Below are 18240 nucleotides of genomic sequence, written 5' to 3'. Positions count from 1 at the left end.
TTCTCACTGCACGCACTCCCTTGTAAACAAAACCCACATGCACCCACTGCAACCTAACTACACAGCTGCTGAATGATTGGCTGTTTCCCTGTTACTGGTGATGTCCGGGGATATGATAGGCTGTTTCCGCACGCTGGATCCGCCTGTCTGTTATCTGATTGGCTGTTCGTGGTTCATGCCGGCAAGAACGGACTCCATGAAGACAGCTGAGACAGCTCCGCTTCGATAGAAATTCGCTTCAAAACAAACAACGAGCTAAAGTTTTGTCTCGCCCAGACGCACACACGGCTTCACAAACACGAGACAACACACTGACCACGGCAGAAGCACCGGGCGCGAGCGGCGGGTCTGCCGCGGTGTCGTCGTCAGTGGCACTTAATACATTTAGCTCTGTTTATTTTCTCATTGGCTAATATCAGGCTATATGCTCCGTGTACAGGCTGAGGAATAAAGAGTTAAAGGATGTCCAAGTATAAAGCACCTAGAAATTGCATAAAAATATAGTTTTCACAGGGAATCAGTTCCTGTTCATTGTATTTTGTCCTCTATGATTTATTATGTTGGAGAAGAAGTATTATTGTCAAATAGTTTTTTTTTTTTTTAACGACAGTGGATTTGTTTTTTATCCTAAGTTGATTATTTATATTTGTTAAACATAAATTAATGTGCAAGAGACTGAATGGTTGTTTATTTTCAATAAACTTCATTTATTTGTTTTTTATTGCTTATTTAAAAATATTTGTTTCAGTCTAATTCCTACTTCACCAGTATTATGTTTATCATGCACCAAACAACATTATAAGTAGCCTAATTAATAAGTATTTATAACTTGTACAAATACATTGCAGTTCATAAAAATAATAATAATAAAAAAAGGTTGCAGTATCGTGATATTACCCGGAACCGTGATACTTTGTCTGGTATAGTACCGTGGTTACTCATTTTGGTATCGTGACAACTCTAGAGATGACACTGATTCGATTTACATCAGCTTGGGTTCTTTCCTCTCATATAGCTGCTCAGTCAGTGATGCATCAGATTTGACAACACAAGTCAGTGCGAGGATCATTGTGTTAGCACTGATCCATTCATTGGAGATGACCAGTGAGCCCCTCAGACCGTCTTACTTCACTCTCACTTCTCTTTGAAATCTCTCCTGTGAATCTTGTCCTCACTTGTTCCTCTTCACTTCCTCCGCTTCTCTTCTCCCTGAAGGCGTTTCTCCACTCATGGTCGTTGGAAATTTCCTATTAATATTAACATTGCAGCCTTTTGTGTGTTAACAGATACACACAGGGTTATTTCAGCTTGCCCCTCCGGGTCAGTCATGCTGAAGCTCCTTTTTAGCGTTCTCTCCGCTCAAACAAAGGGTCTTTGAGAGGCGAGCGCCCACTGTATGGGGCAGCAACGCTGATGTTCTCATATCCACACAAACACATGCTTGTGACTGTACTCGTCGGGGTTCAACTCAAATTGGGTGTCTGAAGGCTGACGACAGCGGTAACAGGAGATATTCTCGGATTTTAACTCTGGCATGTTCGAGGTTGAATCTCAGAAGCACAGAATCTATACACTCTAACTGTAACTTTGGAAATTCAGGAATAGAAAATTGCACAATTATGTACTGCACTTGAAGACCGCGGCGGAGTTCACGGAAACTGGAGTGTGAAATTATGCAGAAACAGTCGTCGAATCAGGTTTCACATCTGTGTTGAGAGACTTCAAGCTGCAGGGCTTTTCCATCCCAGAGGCTGCAGGGAGGCGACACCCTCTGCTCCTGCTGTTTGAAGCCTTTGTAGTGGTTGAACATCATGTGAGACACACAGAGGTGCTTTGATTATAACCTATACCAGTAATGTAAGGGAAACTCCCCTGCATGTGTGTATGTGTATGTGCCTGTGTGATGTCAGTGATCTGCTCTCATCCTCACCCCTCATCCAACCAGACAAATCCATGTAGGAATGCTGTGAATAAGACATTGTGAGGACATTAACTAATACATTTAACAAAGAAAAAACAACCCAGTGAACCCAGTGTGTTAGTGTACAACTGGATAGCAGAAGCAGCTATATGATGCTGCCAAACGCCTTGCTCACAGTGAGGCACAATGAACAATTTATATTGAAGTTACACCTACTTCCTGTTTCATGGCCAAACACCAGCGCTGCCATGGTCAGACTGTTTTCCTCAGGTATCATCAACACCTGAAGCATTTTCGGACCAACTCTGAGGTGGCTGTGATCGAGCTGTTAAGAAGAGCACAACAAAGTGTAAAACATAAGGAAGAAAATGTCATTAAAATGAATAATTGGCTTCAGACTGGTGCTCTTATCAAGCGTGTGATGTGTGTGAGGACAGCAACTTCCTCTTTCACAGTGAATCACTGCAATCCACCACGCTACCAATGTCCCACAGGAGCTACATCCTGGACCGTTGAGTACTCCATCATGGGTCTGAAGGTGAGATACATGACGTAGATCGGATCACTTCTCTAGAACTGACGTGTTTTCCACAGATTTTGTCGGACTCCAGAGCTCCATCCCTCTGCGCCAAAGGGTTTTCTTGGGAGTTTTCGTCAGTGGATTTGAGGGTCTAAGGACAGAGGATGTTGTAACAGGGTTCCCACGCGTCCTGGAAAACCTTGAAAATCGTTGACCAATTTTCCAGTCATGGAAAACACATGGAAAATGTGACCACACCCCACAAAGGATTTCTTCTCCAAAGAAGTGCCTAGTGAAAAGACTAGCCACATTGAGTTGATGAGTATTAACAATATTGAACTGCATACATGTTTTCTTGGCCGAGTGACAGATAGAGAAGAGAGAAATGCAGCAGAGAGCTGTTTTGGGTGTGGTTTAAAAACAAAAACAACATATTTTTGCATTGTTCTATGATAAATTTGTCACAATTTCTGAGCATGTAAGAGATAATTTCATAGATAAGTTAGAGCCACGGACTGCACATCTTTAAATCAGACATGTACAAAATGGTACAACTGTTGAAAAGAACACTTATTCAAAACATGAATGGTACGGGGAATGTATTAGTGTATGGTGTGATAACATGTCTGTCAGACTTTAGCAGCTGAAAACAAGAACAAAGTGGGAACCCTGTGTAATGATGCTGTGTAAAGCCCTTTGAGACAAACTGTTGGGCTATACAAATAAACTTGCCTTGCCTAGACAGAGTTCCTTAAAGTGTCCTTCAATTGCACCAAAATTACAGATTGCATTCAAAGTGGCTGACTACTCATTGGGTATGGATGCATGAGGCTTACAGTAAATGTAAGACTTGGCATGTTACATACACCCCCCGATTTCAAACATCCCAGACAGTCCAGAGACATCAGATGCCACACTCACACCGGCAGTGTGTTACTGACATTACAGACATGAATTAACACAATTAGGTTAAAACATGAGTCAGAAAAATGTTGGTCTTCTTGTCTCCATGGCTGAAAGTCTTTGTACTTAGCACACTTGCTTCTAAGACTGAAGCAGTGATGAATAGGTGCTGGATGCAGGAGCCAATCTTTCCTCGGCTCTGTCTGCTTTCTTCTTGTCCTGCTTCCTGTCTGTTTTTCAAAGTGGTTGATTTCCATGTGAAGCGTTGGAAGTTTCAACAACAGAAACAGCTCTCCACTTGTTCTGACTCTCTTAAATGTAGTTAAAACAATAGGCAGTATTTAGAAATGGATATTTTTGTCATAAGCTTGTGCGTGTTATTTATTTATAGCGATATCAGTGTTTGATCCTGACATTAGAGAGATCACTTTCTGGATTATGACTCATTTGAATGCTCATGAAGCCAAACTGAGGAGCTGTTAAATTCCTCCTTGTGTGTAAACATCATGGATCTAAAGAACAAACACTGTTTCAGTCAATGACCTATTCAGTCAATGACCTATTGAATGAGTAAACAGCTGATAAGCTACTACATGTGGGGAACACACACACACACACACACACTGATGATCACAAGATTTCAAAGATATATTCAGTCCCTCCAAGAATTCGCAATGTCGCGATCGCAACAATTAACTCCAATTCAACCAATCCCTGTGAATTTTGTGCGATCTTGCAATTTTGTCCAATCACCGCAACTTTTCCGCAAATTGGACCAATCATCGGTGCTTTCCGCGAATTCCACCGCAGAGGGTGCGAGTCGGGACGGAGCGGTGGTCCAAAGAAAGTGAGTCCATGGAGGAACGGCGTGGCTGGGCTGACAGCAAGAAACTTGATACAATGCGCACAAAGTGATAAGTAAAGGAACGCGAGCTGAGTCGAACGTGTTGAGTGTGTGAGCTGTCCTGGTTGAATGCCCGAGGCTGTGTCCCCCGCAGCACTGGCTGAGGGAGAATCCAGTACGCTGCCGCAGGGCCGGAGCGGAGCAGCCGAAGGCTGGGCCATCCAAAGGCACTGGCCCTAGACTTGAGCAGCCACTCTCCCTTTTTTATTACAAAAGACTGGACTGTTTTATTGGCATTTTAAAACAGTTGTTTTACCACTTTTTTAAAGAGAAATTTTAATTATAAGTAAAACAACTTTAAACTCTCTGTAATTTTCCTGTTCCTTTCTTAACAAGTGGACAATTGCTGGTATAACAGGGCCTCACATTATTCAATTTTCCTTTAATTTTTAATTATTCAGAACAAAACTGCAACTTTTTTTTGCAATTTTCGCTGTCTCCCGCAATTTAATCGCAACAAAAGTGCTTAAAACATCGCAACATGCATCGCAATTTTTTTTTAAAATGTGGCTGCGAAATCAGGCGTTGAAGGCCGCAGCAATCATAAAAAAAGCCTGCAAAATCCTGTAGGGACTGTATTCTTCAGACATATTGTAGAAATATCAATTTTTGAAGGCTCTTTAACATATATTTAGGTGTTTGTTTTGCCTTCTGGCCTCCAAAATGTGAGAATTGACCAAAAAAATCTCTAATTTTCCGGCTCCCTAGGTTGAAATCCATGTGGTTTTACGAGCTGTTCCCTCAGTTGTCTTCCAGTGATGTAACCAGGTTTCGAATTTGCATATCCCAACCCCTACCTGGTACCAGTAGACGGGGCGGAGCAAGCAGTGGTTTATTTGCATTTAAAGGGACAGGCACTGAAACCAGTCGTTCTGAACAGGGCTGTTTTGAGAGGATGAAAAAAGCTGTGATGTTTGATCCTTGGGGTATTGTCACAGACATGTCTTTAAGACACCTGGGAACTATTTTAATTTGTGGAAAGGGGGCAGAATATGTCTCCTTTAAAGGAGCAGTGTGACATATCGGTGCCACTCAAATCTGTTTGAGCCTTTATGTAGAAGAGTCAAAAATAGTGAGCTGACCTGGGTGTTTTGATGATGGCCCGGAGTAAAAGAAAACGTGGTAACTCTGTTTTAAAACACACAATAACTAATCAAAGCATCTCACACACACTTTCACCAGGCAACAACCCCAGGATGAGACGTGACATCACTTTTACCAGTTTGCTTGACAGCTCGCTCTCTTCCCACTGCATCTGTGTGTGTGTGTGTGTGCTCTGAAGTGTTTGTGATGACATCACCTCTTGCAGCTGTTTGTGCGTCCTCAGTCCAAAAGTCAAAGACAAACTCAATTGATGGATGTCAGTGGGTCTGACTAAGGCTTGGGAAACGTAATGACGAAGCTTTGGTGGATTTCGACACACGCAGCCAGAGGTGAAGTGAGGACAGGTGATCGCTCACTTCACAACTGAGTCAGAATTTGTAATTCCAAAGGAAAGCGGAGTGTGGCCGGATTTAGGAGCCACTCTCACCTGATTGGTCACCTGTAGGGTTGAAGTATGTGGTAAACACAAGCTATAGCAGCAGCAGCAGCAGAGCTGTACATGCCTGTAGTCACTCAGCTGATCTCGTGGCCTTTTACCACACACAAAGACTCCATTATGGCTCCGCTCACAGAAATAAACTCTCTCTTTCCCCTCTTCCCTCATTCCCTCCTTGTCTTCGTCTTCTTCTTCCTCCTCCTCTTCACATTCACACAATCGCCCACATCTCTTAAGAGTCCATGTCAAGCTACATTCTGTTACCGATGTTGGAGGTGGGAACGGAGAGAGAAGGGAAGAAGTAGACGGAGAGGGGATGTGGAAGGAAGGAAGGAAGGAGTGGAGGTGTGTGTATGATTTATCATTAGCCCAGTAATTAGGCCCTGTCGCCTCTTGTCTCCCCCCTCACTCGCCCTTTGAAGTTCCCTCCTTCAGACTAACCACAATGCACTGGGGCGGCACCCAGGAGGTAGCAGAGGAGTGATGGAGTGGGGGTTGTTGGGAATGTGGGTCACAATGTGTGTAGGAGAATTTGTGATGATGATGATGATGAAGTACAGAGAGATTCTCTTTTTGTGTCTCCTTGCTGCTGCCTTTCATGTAGGAACCCCCCCCCCAAAAAAAAATCCTCACACACATCATATGTGCCAGATGCTATACTCACACACACACACACACACACACACACACACACACTCAGATTGACACACGCGTCACATGAGCCTCTTTGTTTTGGTTTGCTGCAGAGATAAAACCCTGCTCTGTTACACTCCTCTGTGAGGGAGACAAAGAGCGCTTATCTCACATACAGTGTGTGTGTGTGAGAGAGAGAGAGAGAAAGAGAGGGGGAGTGAGAGACTTTTCCAATGAAGTCATGCTATATTTGTGTTTGGATTGTGATTTTGATTTTGATGATAAAATTTGATGTTATTATTTCCTCTGTCATCAGACTGGTAAACTCCACATTTTACCGCAGTATACCGTATACCGCATAACATACCGTGGCCAATTAAAAATCATGTTGTAGCTACAGCTCGGAGTCACCAACGTGTCGTTCAGAAAGGGAACAGCCTATCAAACACCACATTAAAATACTGAAACAAAACATGTACATTGCCAACATTAACAACTTTTATTAACAACAAATAGCTTATAACAAAATGTGGATGGCTGCTAAAAAACAAAACAAAATAAAAGACAGCGCTGCTGTCCAGGCGGTTCACCAGACGAGCTGTTCCTCTCTCTTCAGCCTGCTGTTTGGCTGCACTTTGTATTTATAACATGAGAAAATCTAACCTCCATCGGAGCGCTGATCAGCTGAGCCAGATCACAGCTGATGAGGCGCTGCACAACTGTAACAGCATCTCTCTGTGTTTTTATAACATCTGCAAGAAAAAAAACGTCGGCACAAGCCTACAAGACACACATGGTAACTATGGCAACATGGTGCTTCAAATCTAGCCAAGGTTTTTGCAGAAGTTGTGTTTTTCTTGAGGACCAACCAAGGGGGCAGTTGTCGGTCTGAGAAGTGAAGCTCACTTCCGCGTTCAAAAAGCTGCAATCCCCTCGGCTGTCGCTGGGGGCTGGCTCCAGAAGGGAGCAACTCCAATTGAGTCCCATGTTAAAATAGCCGATTTTACAGCTTTAAAAAACATATTTACAGCCTGGTACATTTCATTTTTTTGGTCTCAACCGATAGTTTCTACCCCCGCACACACTCTGAGGGGGGTGAATTTTTTTTAAACTCTACCGTTTTACTGTTATTAGGTTTAAAGTTCTGGCCAATTAGGGCGCAGAACCATTGAGTGACAGGTCCGGCGACCGCTGCTACGAGGCCAGTGGGCGGGCTCTCGGCCGGCCAACGGCCGCACCGCTCCAAATATGGCAAGTAGAATCCAACATGGCGCGGCTCAAACCCCCGTAGTAGCGGCACAAAACAGACTCCCCCAAACCAATGGGTGACGTCACGGACGCTACGTCCATTCTTTTTACAGTCTATGGGACCAACTCACTATATGAACGACTTGCCGTATCCTCTCTTCTCTGAGCCATCGCGTGACAATGTCACATCCATGGCATCAACTTTATCAAACACCTCCCCAAAGGAAAACATGATGCTACTGGAGTAAAACTGAAAAGTCAACCACACACATGTAGCTGCTGGACATACATACACATTATTTAGGCAGTAAAATAAATGATATTTAGTAGGTAATAGTATATCAGGCACCTATATGAGTGCACTGCAATTATTTTTTTTAATGACGGTAATGAAACTGATTCCGTTGTTATTTTAAGAGCGGTATACCTTATTACCGTATTACCGCCCAACCCTGGTGTGTGTCAGATCTTCATGCTGATAGGACCACTTGGGCCGGCGTAACACACTTCCCCTCTGAAAGTGGGCTAATCACACAGCACTGCTCTGGGTCATGTTTTGAATGTCACTGGTTGGGGTCCACCATCAGACGCTTTTCATCATGAATGTGTAGATGGGAATGAATGCTTCCTGTGGTGTGTGTGTGTGTGTGTGTGTGTGGCTGCAGACTGGAGGCACACACACACACACACACACACACACATTGCTGTGTGGTGGAGCCACACCTCCCACCTGTCTCACTGTGCTGGTGCGACAGTGGACACAGCAGCTGACCTCTGCACCTGCACAGATGCTCAGTGCTGCATCCAACGTGCTGGACGAACACAGGAACAGATGCTCCATGTTATTCAAAACAGTTTGCCAGCAGTGCCAGAGGTCTGTCACCATAGTGTAAGGTGTTGAAAATGTTTGTTTTTTTAAATAATAAAATAAAAATATACCAAAACAACGCAAGTAGAATATAATATGAAAAATAACCATGTATGAGAAAAGCAGAAATTAAATGAAATGAAACCGAAATAGAAGAAGGGTCCAGTTGCATGTTAAATTAATCGTCCTCAGCCAGGGTATATGAATGGGTCAGCTGGAAGTTTATCACTCTAATTGAATCTAATTGCTTTACAAATTCAATAAAGTCATCCCATGTCTTATGGAAGTTCTAAAGAGCACCATTAACAGTATACCTGATCTTAACTTGAGATTACACATGATACTCTTGATGAGATGTGTGTGGGTGGGTGGAGCAGCATTCTTCCAATTCAGCAAAATCAACCGCTGATGCGCGTTGCCTTCAGGGACAGTTTTTCAGCAAGCAGTCTCTGCATTTACCTCTTAAACGGCTCCGTCTCGTTACATTATTATCTCATAGTGTGGTGAATGTGCAGGTCACAACTTGTCCACCAGAGCATTTTGGAGTTGTTGGATTGTGTATTTGATGAGTTTGATGAGGGAAACCAAGAAATCCCATTAGCCTCCGTAGCGTAGCTCTGAGCAGCTCGCGGCTCTGCTCCGCCGTTCTAAAAACAGCTTGCACCAACAATTAAAAGTAACGAACCTACTGCTATGGCTATAGGGATTATGGCAATGGGCCAATTTACCAAAATGTTGAACTATCCCTTTAAGGTCAAAGGTCAAGGTCACACAATCATTTAGGGGCATGTTTTTAAAATTGATTAATTAGACTGAGGTCAATAACCATGTGAGATACTCTTGACTTAATCAATTCCTTTTCTGAAGCCTGTTGGGATTTAATCAGGCAATCTGCAGCCACACACACTCGAACCTAATAGTGTCTGTAATCTCCTTGAGCGGTGTGAGGCTGTGGTCACACACCCTGACCTGACACTGATGGATGAAGTGATTCTTACCATGCAGCGACAAAGGTGTGTGTGTGTGTGTGTGTGTGAGAGAGAGAGCACACAGGCAGATGGTGTCTCATGGGTGTGATGGAAGCTAACGACTAGCAGGGGTCAGCTTGTTTTGCGTTGACGTTCTTCTGCTGCTGCTTCCTCACTGCATTTCCTCCACCCTCACACACACACACACGCGCATAGGGTGTTAACACAGCAACACAATGAACAGGGACTGGCCTGAGCCACATTGAGCAAGGTGTTTCCTGTGTCCTGGACGACTGCTGTGTCCACGCACACACACACACACACTTAGAGACGTGTGTGTGTGTGTGTGTGTGTGTGTGTGTGTGACTCTTCATTAACCCCCCTGTGTCAGTGTGAAGCAGTGAACAGAGCAGAGTCTGAGCCTGATGTTGCTCAGTTCTTCTTCATGCTTTATTCATGGTTTATTCATGTGCAGTTTGGACACTCGCTGAATATTGGATTAAAAGCAACTTTATTTTATTCATGAGCCTGGATAGTTTGGACTGGGCTGCAGCTTCTAGAGTCCTCCACACACACACACACACACACACACACACACACACACACACACACACACACACACACACACAAACAGTATATTTACTTATGACTAAATCCATTGTTTTTCAATGACTTGTTCTCTGAGTTCTTGTTAGTTCACTGCTTGGCCCTGACACACACACAAACACACACACTTACCATTCAGCTACTTCTTTCCTAACCTGAACCCCAACCATGAAACATGACTACTATTCTAAATTTAATGATAGAAACAGGGCCCTATAAAAATCTGTTTGATTTAAATACTGCATGATGCAACATAACACCGCACTATAAGCAAAGTCTCTGCTATAAGGACTTTGAGTACCAACAAAATATTAAAGGGACATTGTGTAACTTCTCCTGATATCTATTCACGAAAATCGATTATTTTGTTCAAAAGTATATTTTTCATTAATCAGTAATGGTCGTAATGAACGACACAATCGGCGAAAGGAAACTGGCTCTGCTTATGGGCGCTTCACGGCTATTCATGGCACTTCTGCGTCTGGTGTGTTACCAGCCATTAAAATTGATTTGCGTTAACGTGTTAATAACACAATATTTTTGACAGCACTACTTTTTACACTTCCAGTCAACAGAATGTTGCAGAATTTGCAAAACAACAGTCAGCTGACACATTGTCACCTGGGAACTGCTCAGCTCTGTATTGAAGGATTAATGTCAAGTTTCTTAGATTTTTCACCGACGCAGACAGAGCCGTGCAGCAGCTTCAGGTGAGGCCCGGCTGTACATGACAGTACCGCAGAAAGCCGCGTCACTCACACTGATTACAATGGGCCGCACCACAAAGGCGATTTACTGCACTAAGCAGAGAGACCTGACGCGACCCAATGTGAGCGATGCGGCATTCGGCGATATCACCGTGAACAGTGGGCTTCACCTGTACATTGAAACGACAGGGGGGGTGCCACCCAGATTTACTTCCCTCTGTGCAATTTTCCCCAGATATAAGTTCCTCTTCCACCCAAAAACAGCATTTCAGTCAAATGATGTCAAATTCCGTGATATTCCACGTTAAAAGCAGATTCTATCTTAATTAGCCAATTCCGAGATTCTGCGCACAGAAAACAGTCCTGTTGTGTGCATCTTTCCATTCTGATGTATTAATGTAGACCTGTGTGTGTGTGTGTGTGTGTGTGTGTGTGTGTGTGTGTGTGTGTGTGTCTCAGGCTGTGCAGCGCCCCGTGATGGAGAAGATGAAGAGGATTAAGAAGCGTCTGTCGTTAACGCTGCGCTCCAGCCAGACCATCGACGAGTCGCTGTCGGAGCTGGCTGAGCAGATGACCATCGAGGACGGCGGCACCAAGGACAACGGTCAGTTTGGTTTACCGCAACCAGATCATCAGAGCTGAGCTGCTGCAGCAACACACCAACCAGCCTCCACACTCACACATAAGCACATTTTAAATAATGAAGGAGGCTCTGGGGGTTTCTCTGTGATTCTGTTCTAGATAAAAAAGAAGAAAAGAGGTTCTGTCACTAGGTTTTGGTAATGTACAACCTGCTTCCATCCATAATGTTTGACATAAAAATACCTCATGAAAGAATAATAGTTGGTGCAAAAATGTGGACAGAATGTGTCCAAACATTTCTTATAATAAGGCTGCATGTAATAAATAAGTGTTCAGTTTGTCTCATAATGAAGCTTCAGTTCATGATGTATGAAGTGTGAAAAAGAGCCGACCTGTGGAAGGAAATACCACTGGTCCAGTTTATACAACATCTTCCTGAGCAAAACTACACATACACACACACACACACACACACACACACACACACACACACACACACAGAGAGCTCTCAAGGGTTTTTAAATTATGAAGCACCGAGCCTGTGTCAGTAGCAGCTGTAATGGACTTCGCCGAGTAGCTCTCTGTCATGTTATGTAATAGAAGAAAGGGAAATACTTGGTCTCTCTCTCACACACACTCTCTCTCTCTCTCACACACACACACACACACACGCACACACACACACACAGAGAGATAGCACTAAGCGAGAAGGTTATATGGTAGTGTTTGAGGAACAAGCCTTCACCCTCTCCTTGACTTCTCTGTTATGTAATGTTGTATCTGTGTTGACTCGATGGCTCTGTGTCTCCTGTCGTGAAGGTGAGCGATTGACAGCTGACACACTCATCACAGAATGACTCGTGTCCATCTGTGTCACATGTTTTGAAATAATGACCGTAGACTGTAAATAAGGAAGGATGTGGCCTCCTTGATGTCACCCACAGCTTTCTGAAGCTCAATGTGAGCCAAGAAGTTTGTTTGGAGCTCAGACTTCAGTGCAGACCAGTTCCACTTACCTGTATAAACATTTACCTGCATAGTTATAGTCATGAAGGAGGAAATTAGCTGCTCCAGGCTGTAAACATGTCAGACTTTGGGGCTCTAGTGACAACTAGAGGAACTGCAGTTTTTGGGGCTTCCCTTTTCAGTCTTAAAGGGATAGTTCAACATTTTGGCAAATTCGCCTATTGCCATAATCCCTATAGTTTTAGGAGTAGGTTTATTACCTTTAATTGTCGGTGCAAGCTGTTTTTAGATCGGCGGGGCAGAGACGCAAGCTGCTCAGCTAAACAAAACGGAGGTGCACGGTATTTCCACATTACACAATACACAATCCAACAACTCCAAAACACTGTGGTGGACAAGTTGTGACCTGCACATTCGCCACACTATGAGATAAGAACGTATAATTATGTAACATTACGACACATGAAGCAAATACTCAGAACTACTTTCGCTTTTGAAGTCACTCTGTCCAGCAGCTGCGTCTGGGATGTAGTTCCTGAATTTTCCAAAATGTTGAAATGTCCTTTTTTAGCTGTGTACAGACCAAAAGTGACTTTTATCTTTGGCACTATGAAATTCCATGTTACGCTAGCATGTTCAACTGTTTTTGTACCAGGTTGTAACTTTATACTGTAAAGTTGGTGCCGGACTCTAGTGGCCGTTAGAGGAACTGCTCAGTTTGGTTTGTTTCAGCGGAGCTCAGTCACACTGAATGTTTTCTGCTGCCCTGTGTTTATGATCCAGCCTGATATTCATCGATGGCCTTGTTGTGTTTCAGAGCCCTTCATGAGGAACGGCCGCCCCCCCACCTCCCACAGCATGCACTCCTTCCTGCACCAGTACACCGGCTCCTTCAAGAAGCCGCCCCTGCGCCGGCCGCACAGCGTCATCGGCGGGTCCCTGGGCTCCTTCATGGCAATGCCACGCAACGGCAGTCGTCTGGGTGAGACATGCACACGTGTTCGCAGACACAACACACACACACACACATGGAAGGAAGTGAGTAGAGGGAGAGCAGATGGCATCTGGAGACAAACAGGAAACGTGTCCATCCTCCTCCTGACAGCATGCTGTTGGTCAGAGGGACTGGGTGTCTTCTCTCTGTCTCTCCGCCCTCAGCAGGGCTGCTTTCACCCGGAGACAGCTGGATGGGGGACGCAGTCAAACATGACAGCGTTTCCTGCATGACGCGATTCATATCACAGTTGATCCGTGGCAGCGAGCGGGCCTAGGGGAGGTGGTGGTGATGATGATGATTCAAGCAGCATCAGATTTGTATCTGGGGGTTAGGGGAGCCCAGGAGAGATGATTCATGGGAACAGCATGGTTGTGGGTATCACGGCCCACAAGCCTTCAGCATTCTTCAGTATTTTGTCAAGAAGAGTCTCATGTATGTATGTGGTGGGTGGTGGAGGGGTGAGGTGTGACAACACAGCTACAGTTACAACAAACACTCTCTCTCCTCACTGGATCCTGTTCCACTGTACACTCTGGTGTCATCATCACACGGATGAAGTAATCCTGACACAGTCAGAGCTCCACAGCCTGAGAAACCTGCAACAGCAGCAACATTTACTCCACCACAGATGCTGAAGACAGAAAACGTTCAGCCCCAAACTCTTAGATTTTAATCTAATTTAAACTAACTATTCAATTAAGTTAAACTCAATTTGATTTTAATAAATTAAATATATTACAGTTTGGAGTGAACATTCCAGCCTCTTACTTGTGAGTATTTGCTGTGTATTATTGTGTAATAGTAGAGTAAGTAACTTTAGTTTTGGTCTTTTGATAGAAACAAACATTGAGATGTAAGAAACTGTGACAGTGACCAAATAACTCCTGGAGAGAGCAGTCAGCAGGTTGATGAACAGGTAGATGTACTACAGTAGGTGTCCTGTTGAAAAAAAAAATAATAATGTTGAGTATCTGTTAAACTAATGTTAGCATTATAATTCAGCAATCAGCAGTTTCACAGTGGATGCAGGTATCTGTCAGCTCCCATCTCTCATGATCCAGGTGAACTCACTCATTTTCTCTCCATTCTGCTGTGAGGCCTTTCACAGACAGAGCTGTCACCGTCATATGATGATGTCGCTCTATGCAGGTGTGAGTATCCTCAGTCTGAACAGTGAGACAAACTCAACCTGTGGTGGAAAAGGGTGATTCTGAGCAACGCTGTAGAGCAGCAGTATTTAATTAAAATCAAAAGAGCTCTAATTAGATAAAACTGGCATGTGGGCAAGGTCTGGGTACATCCTCACACATACTATACAGTAGAGATAGGTGTGTTAGGGCAACCTCAGGCCACTGAGCTTCATGATTAAGTGACTAATTATACAGAATGAAAGAACAGGCTTGACTTGCCATGCTTCTTTCTTAAGGCACACTTTATCCTGGATCTTAACATCTGAACAGAGTTCAAAACTCTTTTCTCGTTCTCCTATCCCTCCTTCCACACTTAACATCTCAGATGTTAAGTGTGTGGATGTTAAGTGTGTGGATGAGTGTATTTGGGAGGGGGCGCCCTACCCCCCCAACAGGACCCAACCAATTGTAGTTTAAAAAAATAATCCATTATTTGGCCTAACTGATCATGTATGCGGTGCAGGCTTCGGGGGCGGAATCGCAGACGTCTTTCAGAATAAAATCCAAGTTAAGGAAAATGACAAAATGTTGTTTTTCCTCCATTATATATGTACATTATAGAAGTTTATAATAGAAGTTCAAAATCATGATTCCAACTGTTGAGGACTCAAAGCGGAGCATGGAGCTGGTGCAGAGATGTTTTTCTGAAGCAAAACAAAAGTTAACATGTTGTTTAAAAAAAAAAAGAAGCATCACACATCATGCAATGTGACTATTGCACATGCACACATCGTGATGACGATGCTCAAACAATATATCGTGCAGCCCTAAAATTTTTCTTATCCAGTTACCTTGAGAAAACAAAGCTCTGTTCAGAGTTCAGTACAGAGTTCAGTATTGTGAGTATTTGCTGCTGGACACTGACACTGACTCACATGAACTGATGTTGTCAGTTAGTTTAACATTGTACGTTTGCATTTGTTCAAACATCTGTTGTCAGATCATGTATGGTTTTCTGTCAGCTTGATAAGTAAATATCTGGATGCTGATTGGTTCTGCTGTCAGTCATGTGTGGTGGAGGGGTGATGGACCAGAGGGAGAGACCCTGGCCTACATCGAAGGGCGTGGGGCTAAAAACAGGACATTTAAGTAGGACATGGATCTAGTACATACTGCTGCTACACTCTATGTGCTTATTAACAGAGTTACTAAAGACAGCAGAGAGAGGGGAGACGAGAAGTGATGTGTGAGTGACAGATCAGAAACCTATGAGGAGACGATCAGAAGACAAAGGTTTGGTAGAGAGAAAGAGGACAGGGAAGAGACGACAAGAGGCTTAAAGAGAAGAAAATAATGTAAAAGGAAGATTAGATTTTAAAGAGAAGGAGACAGACTGTTGGAAAGTGAAGAACAATGAATGACAGTTGAAATATTCAGAGACATAATGTGTTGGCCTCAAGGGGCGATGGCAAATCGAGGCACACATTAACTTTGTCAGCTGCATGAATTAGTGAAATTCACAATGAACTATGAAGACTATGAAATTGAAACCTTTGAGATGGAGTGTAGAAAGGAAAGGTCATGGAGGAAAACCCTGTGTGTACTTCAGAAGGACATAGGCTAGCTTGTTGTTGTGTGGTACTGGTATGGCGATCACTGCTAAAAATATACCATGAAACAATGCTGCAGGGTTTTACTGTATTGTTGCTGCAGGGAAGTTATTTTACTGTGTTCACTACTATTACATTATGTACTTTTGTTTTGTTTAGTTTTTTTCCAAGATATTTTTGGGCCGTTTTTTGCCTTTATTTGACAGGACAGTGTAGAGAGACACTTGGTTGGGAGTCGAACTGGCGATCAACTCTTCAGGCATGTGCAAACATGAAATGTTGAAATGTGCTCCCTAAGCCACTTGGCCACCAAGCACCCCGTACAATTGCTTTGTACATTTGAATATGATCATAGCAGCAACAGCAGCTCATGTTGGAAGTTGCACCTGTATTTGTAGAAAAGCGTCGGATCATCTCAGGTCAGATTTTCCAGCGCAGCTCCAGATCTCATCTCAGACGGTCATTTAAGTCATTTATCAAACATAAATGTCAAACACACCGCCTCCTCTGCCAGGTTCTTTCTACACATTTTTGCAATTTGCTTTTGCCTTCTTGGTTTTTCATTGTGAACCTGCACATTCAGGGAAGCTGCATCTGCCATTTGACCAGTGAGAAGTCTGATCATATGAGACACATCCACTTCATCTTGTATTAAAACATATGAATAATAAATAAATTTTTTTTTTTTTTTTACTTTTAGCTCTGATGATACTGTAAAACTGTTTTCATGGGAGAAGGTTGACAAATATGTTTCATTAACAGACACTACAGATCTCTTCTGAATGTTGAATGGGTCAAACTCTTGATTTCCTTCCCTGTCAGACATCGTTCATGAGAACCTGAAGATGGGCTCAGATGGAGAGAGCGACCAGGCGTCAGGGACGTCGTCGGATGAGGTTCAGTCTCCGACCGGCGTCTGTCTGAGGAACAGAGTCCACCGGAGGATCTCCATGGAGGTTAGATGCTCTCACACACGCAGACACACGTACTACACACACAGACTGACGCGCTACACAGCCGCTGCAGACACGGCTGACACGAGAGTCGGCGTTCCACCCCCCTCTTCCTCTGCTTCTCATGGGAGATGGAGTCGTGGGGGGGCTGGTGGGGGAGTGTGTGTTTCCTAATGTGCTATGGGTGATACTGATAGCAGCTCTGGTCCTTGGGGACCACAGCAGAGTGTGATCCTGACATGTTCACCGTCTCAGCAGCAGGGCATTCTGGGATACAAGTCGCCTTTGTTCCTTTGTTAAAGGAGAAGTGCTGCTTTTTACAACCTGGCATAGAATAGGGTGGTTTACTCACCCGTATAACTTTGGTGTCATTAGGAGTCCTTCAGACGATGTTTAGATCCATTCCAGAGCGGCGTGTCAGTGTTGTGCCTGAACACGTTCAATTAACAATTGTTCATGAACTTGTTCATATTTTGGGTGAACATGAACTGAACGTACTGTATTTCCGCTTGATGAACGTTTTTGTGAACGCGTTCATTCTGGCGTTTGTGAACGGTGCTCTCTCACAGTATGACTTCGTTCAAGAGTGTGGCAGATTTCCATAGAAACCCCAGCTAAAACACACCATAAACAGGCCTTAATATGTAGCAGAAAACCACCCAATTTGGCCACCACAGTGTCACACCGCTAATGTAAACCCTGTTGGATCAGGATTCAAAATTGGATACAAGATGAAATCTGACACATAGTTTCATTGTCTGTGGTTCTATATGGGCTGTGGCAATATGAATAAGCTCGCACCAACGTATTGAAAAAAAATCAACTATGAACTAGTTCATTTTAAAATTTGTGAACTGAACTTTGAAGTAGCTCATGTAGAAAGTGAACTTTCCCAACACTGCCACGACGTATATTATCCATATAGTGGGAGTGATCGGGGCGCATTATCAGCTGTGAAACGCGTTCATTTCACCAATATTATGTCATGATTCACTAGTGCTGTTCCCCTTCGAGTCTTGAGTTTCCTATTATCATCATCTGGGGTTTGTAGATTGACCTACTGACCTCTGAACTAGATGATGTCATCTCTCTGAGTACTACGTGCAGCCACAGCACGGCTCATTCACTCTGCGACGGTCGGCTTGTTTACCTGGAATTTGCTGCTGCTAGTTTTGTGCAACATG

At 43.7% G+C, this 18240-nt stretch overlaps 1 protein-coding gene across 1 annotated transcript in view; it reads left to right on the top strand.

Moving 5' to 3' along the window:
* LOC146962784 (cyclin-dependent kinase 17) overlaps nucleotides 1-18240 on the top strand; it is a 46324-nt gene that overhangs the window by 15338 nt on the left and 12746 nt on the right. The window contains exons 2-4 of the mRNA XM_085768941.1: nucleotides 11278-11422; nucleotides 13184-13348; nucleotides 16926-17059. Of these exons, the coding sequence (XP_085625067.1) occupies nucleotides 11296-11422; nucleotides 13184-13348; nucleotides 16926-17059 (426 nt within the window). The 5' untranslated portion in view covers nucleotides 11278-11295. The remainder of the gene's footprint in view (nucleotides 1-11277; nucleotides 11423-13183; nucleotides 13349-16925; nucleotides 17060-18240) is intronic.

Source organism: Trachurus japonicus, chromosome 23 (assembly GCF_045865225.1).
Source record: "Trachurus japonicus isolate A0001 chromosome 23, Traja_1.0".
In the NCBI taxonomy this organism is placed as follows: Eukaryota; Metazoa; Chordata; class Actinopteri; order Carangiformes; family Carangidae; genus Trachurus; species Trachurus japonicus.
The sequence above is the reverse complement of the archived record's forward strand: the minus strand, read 5'-3'. Positions and strand labels throughout refer to the sequence as shown.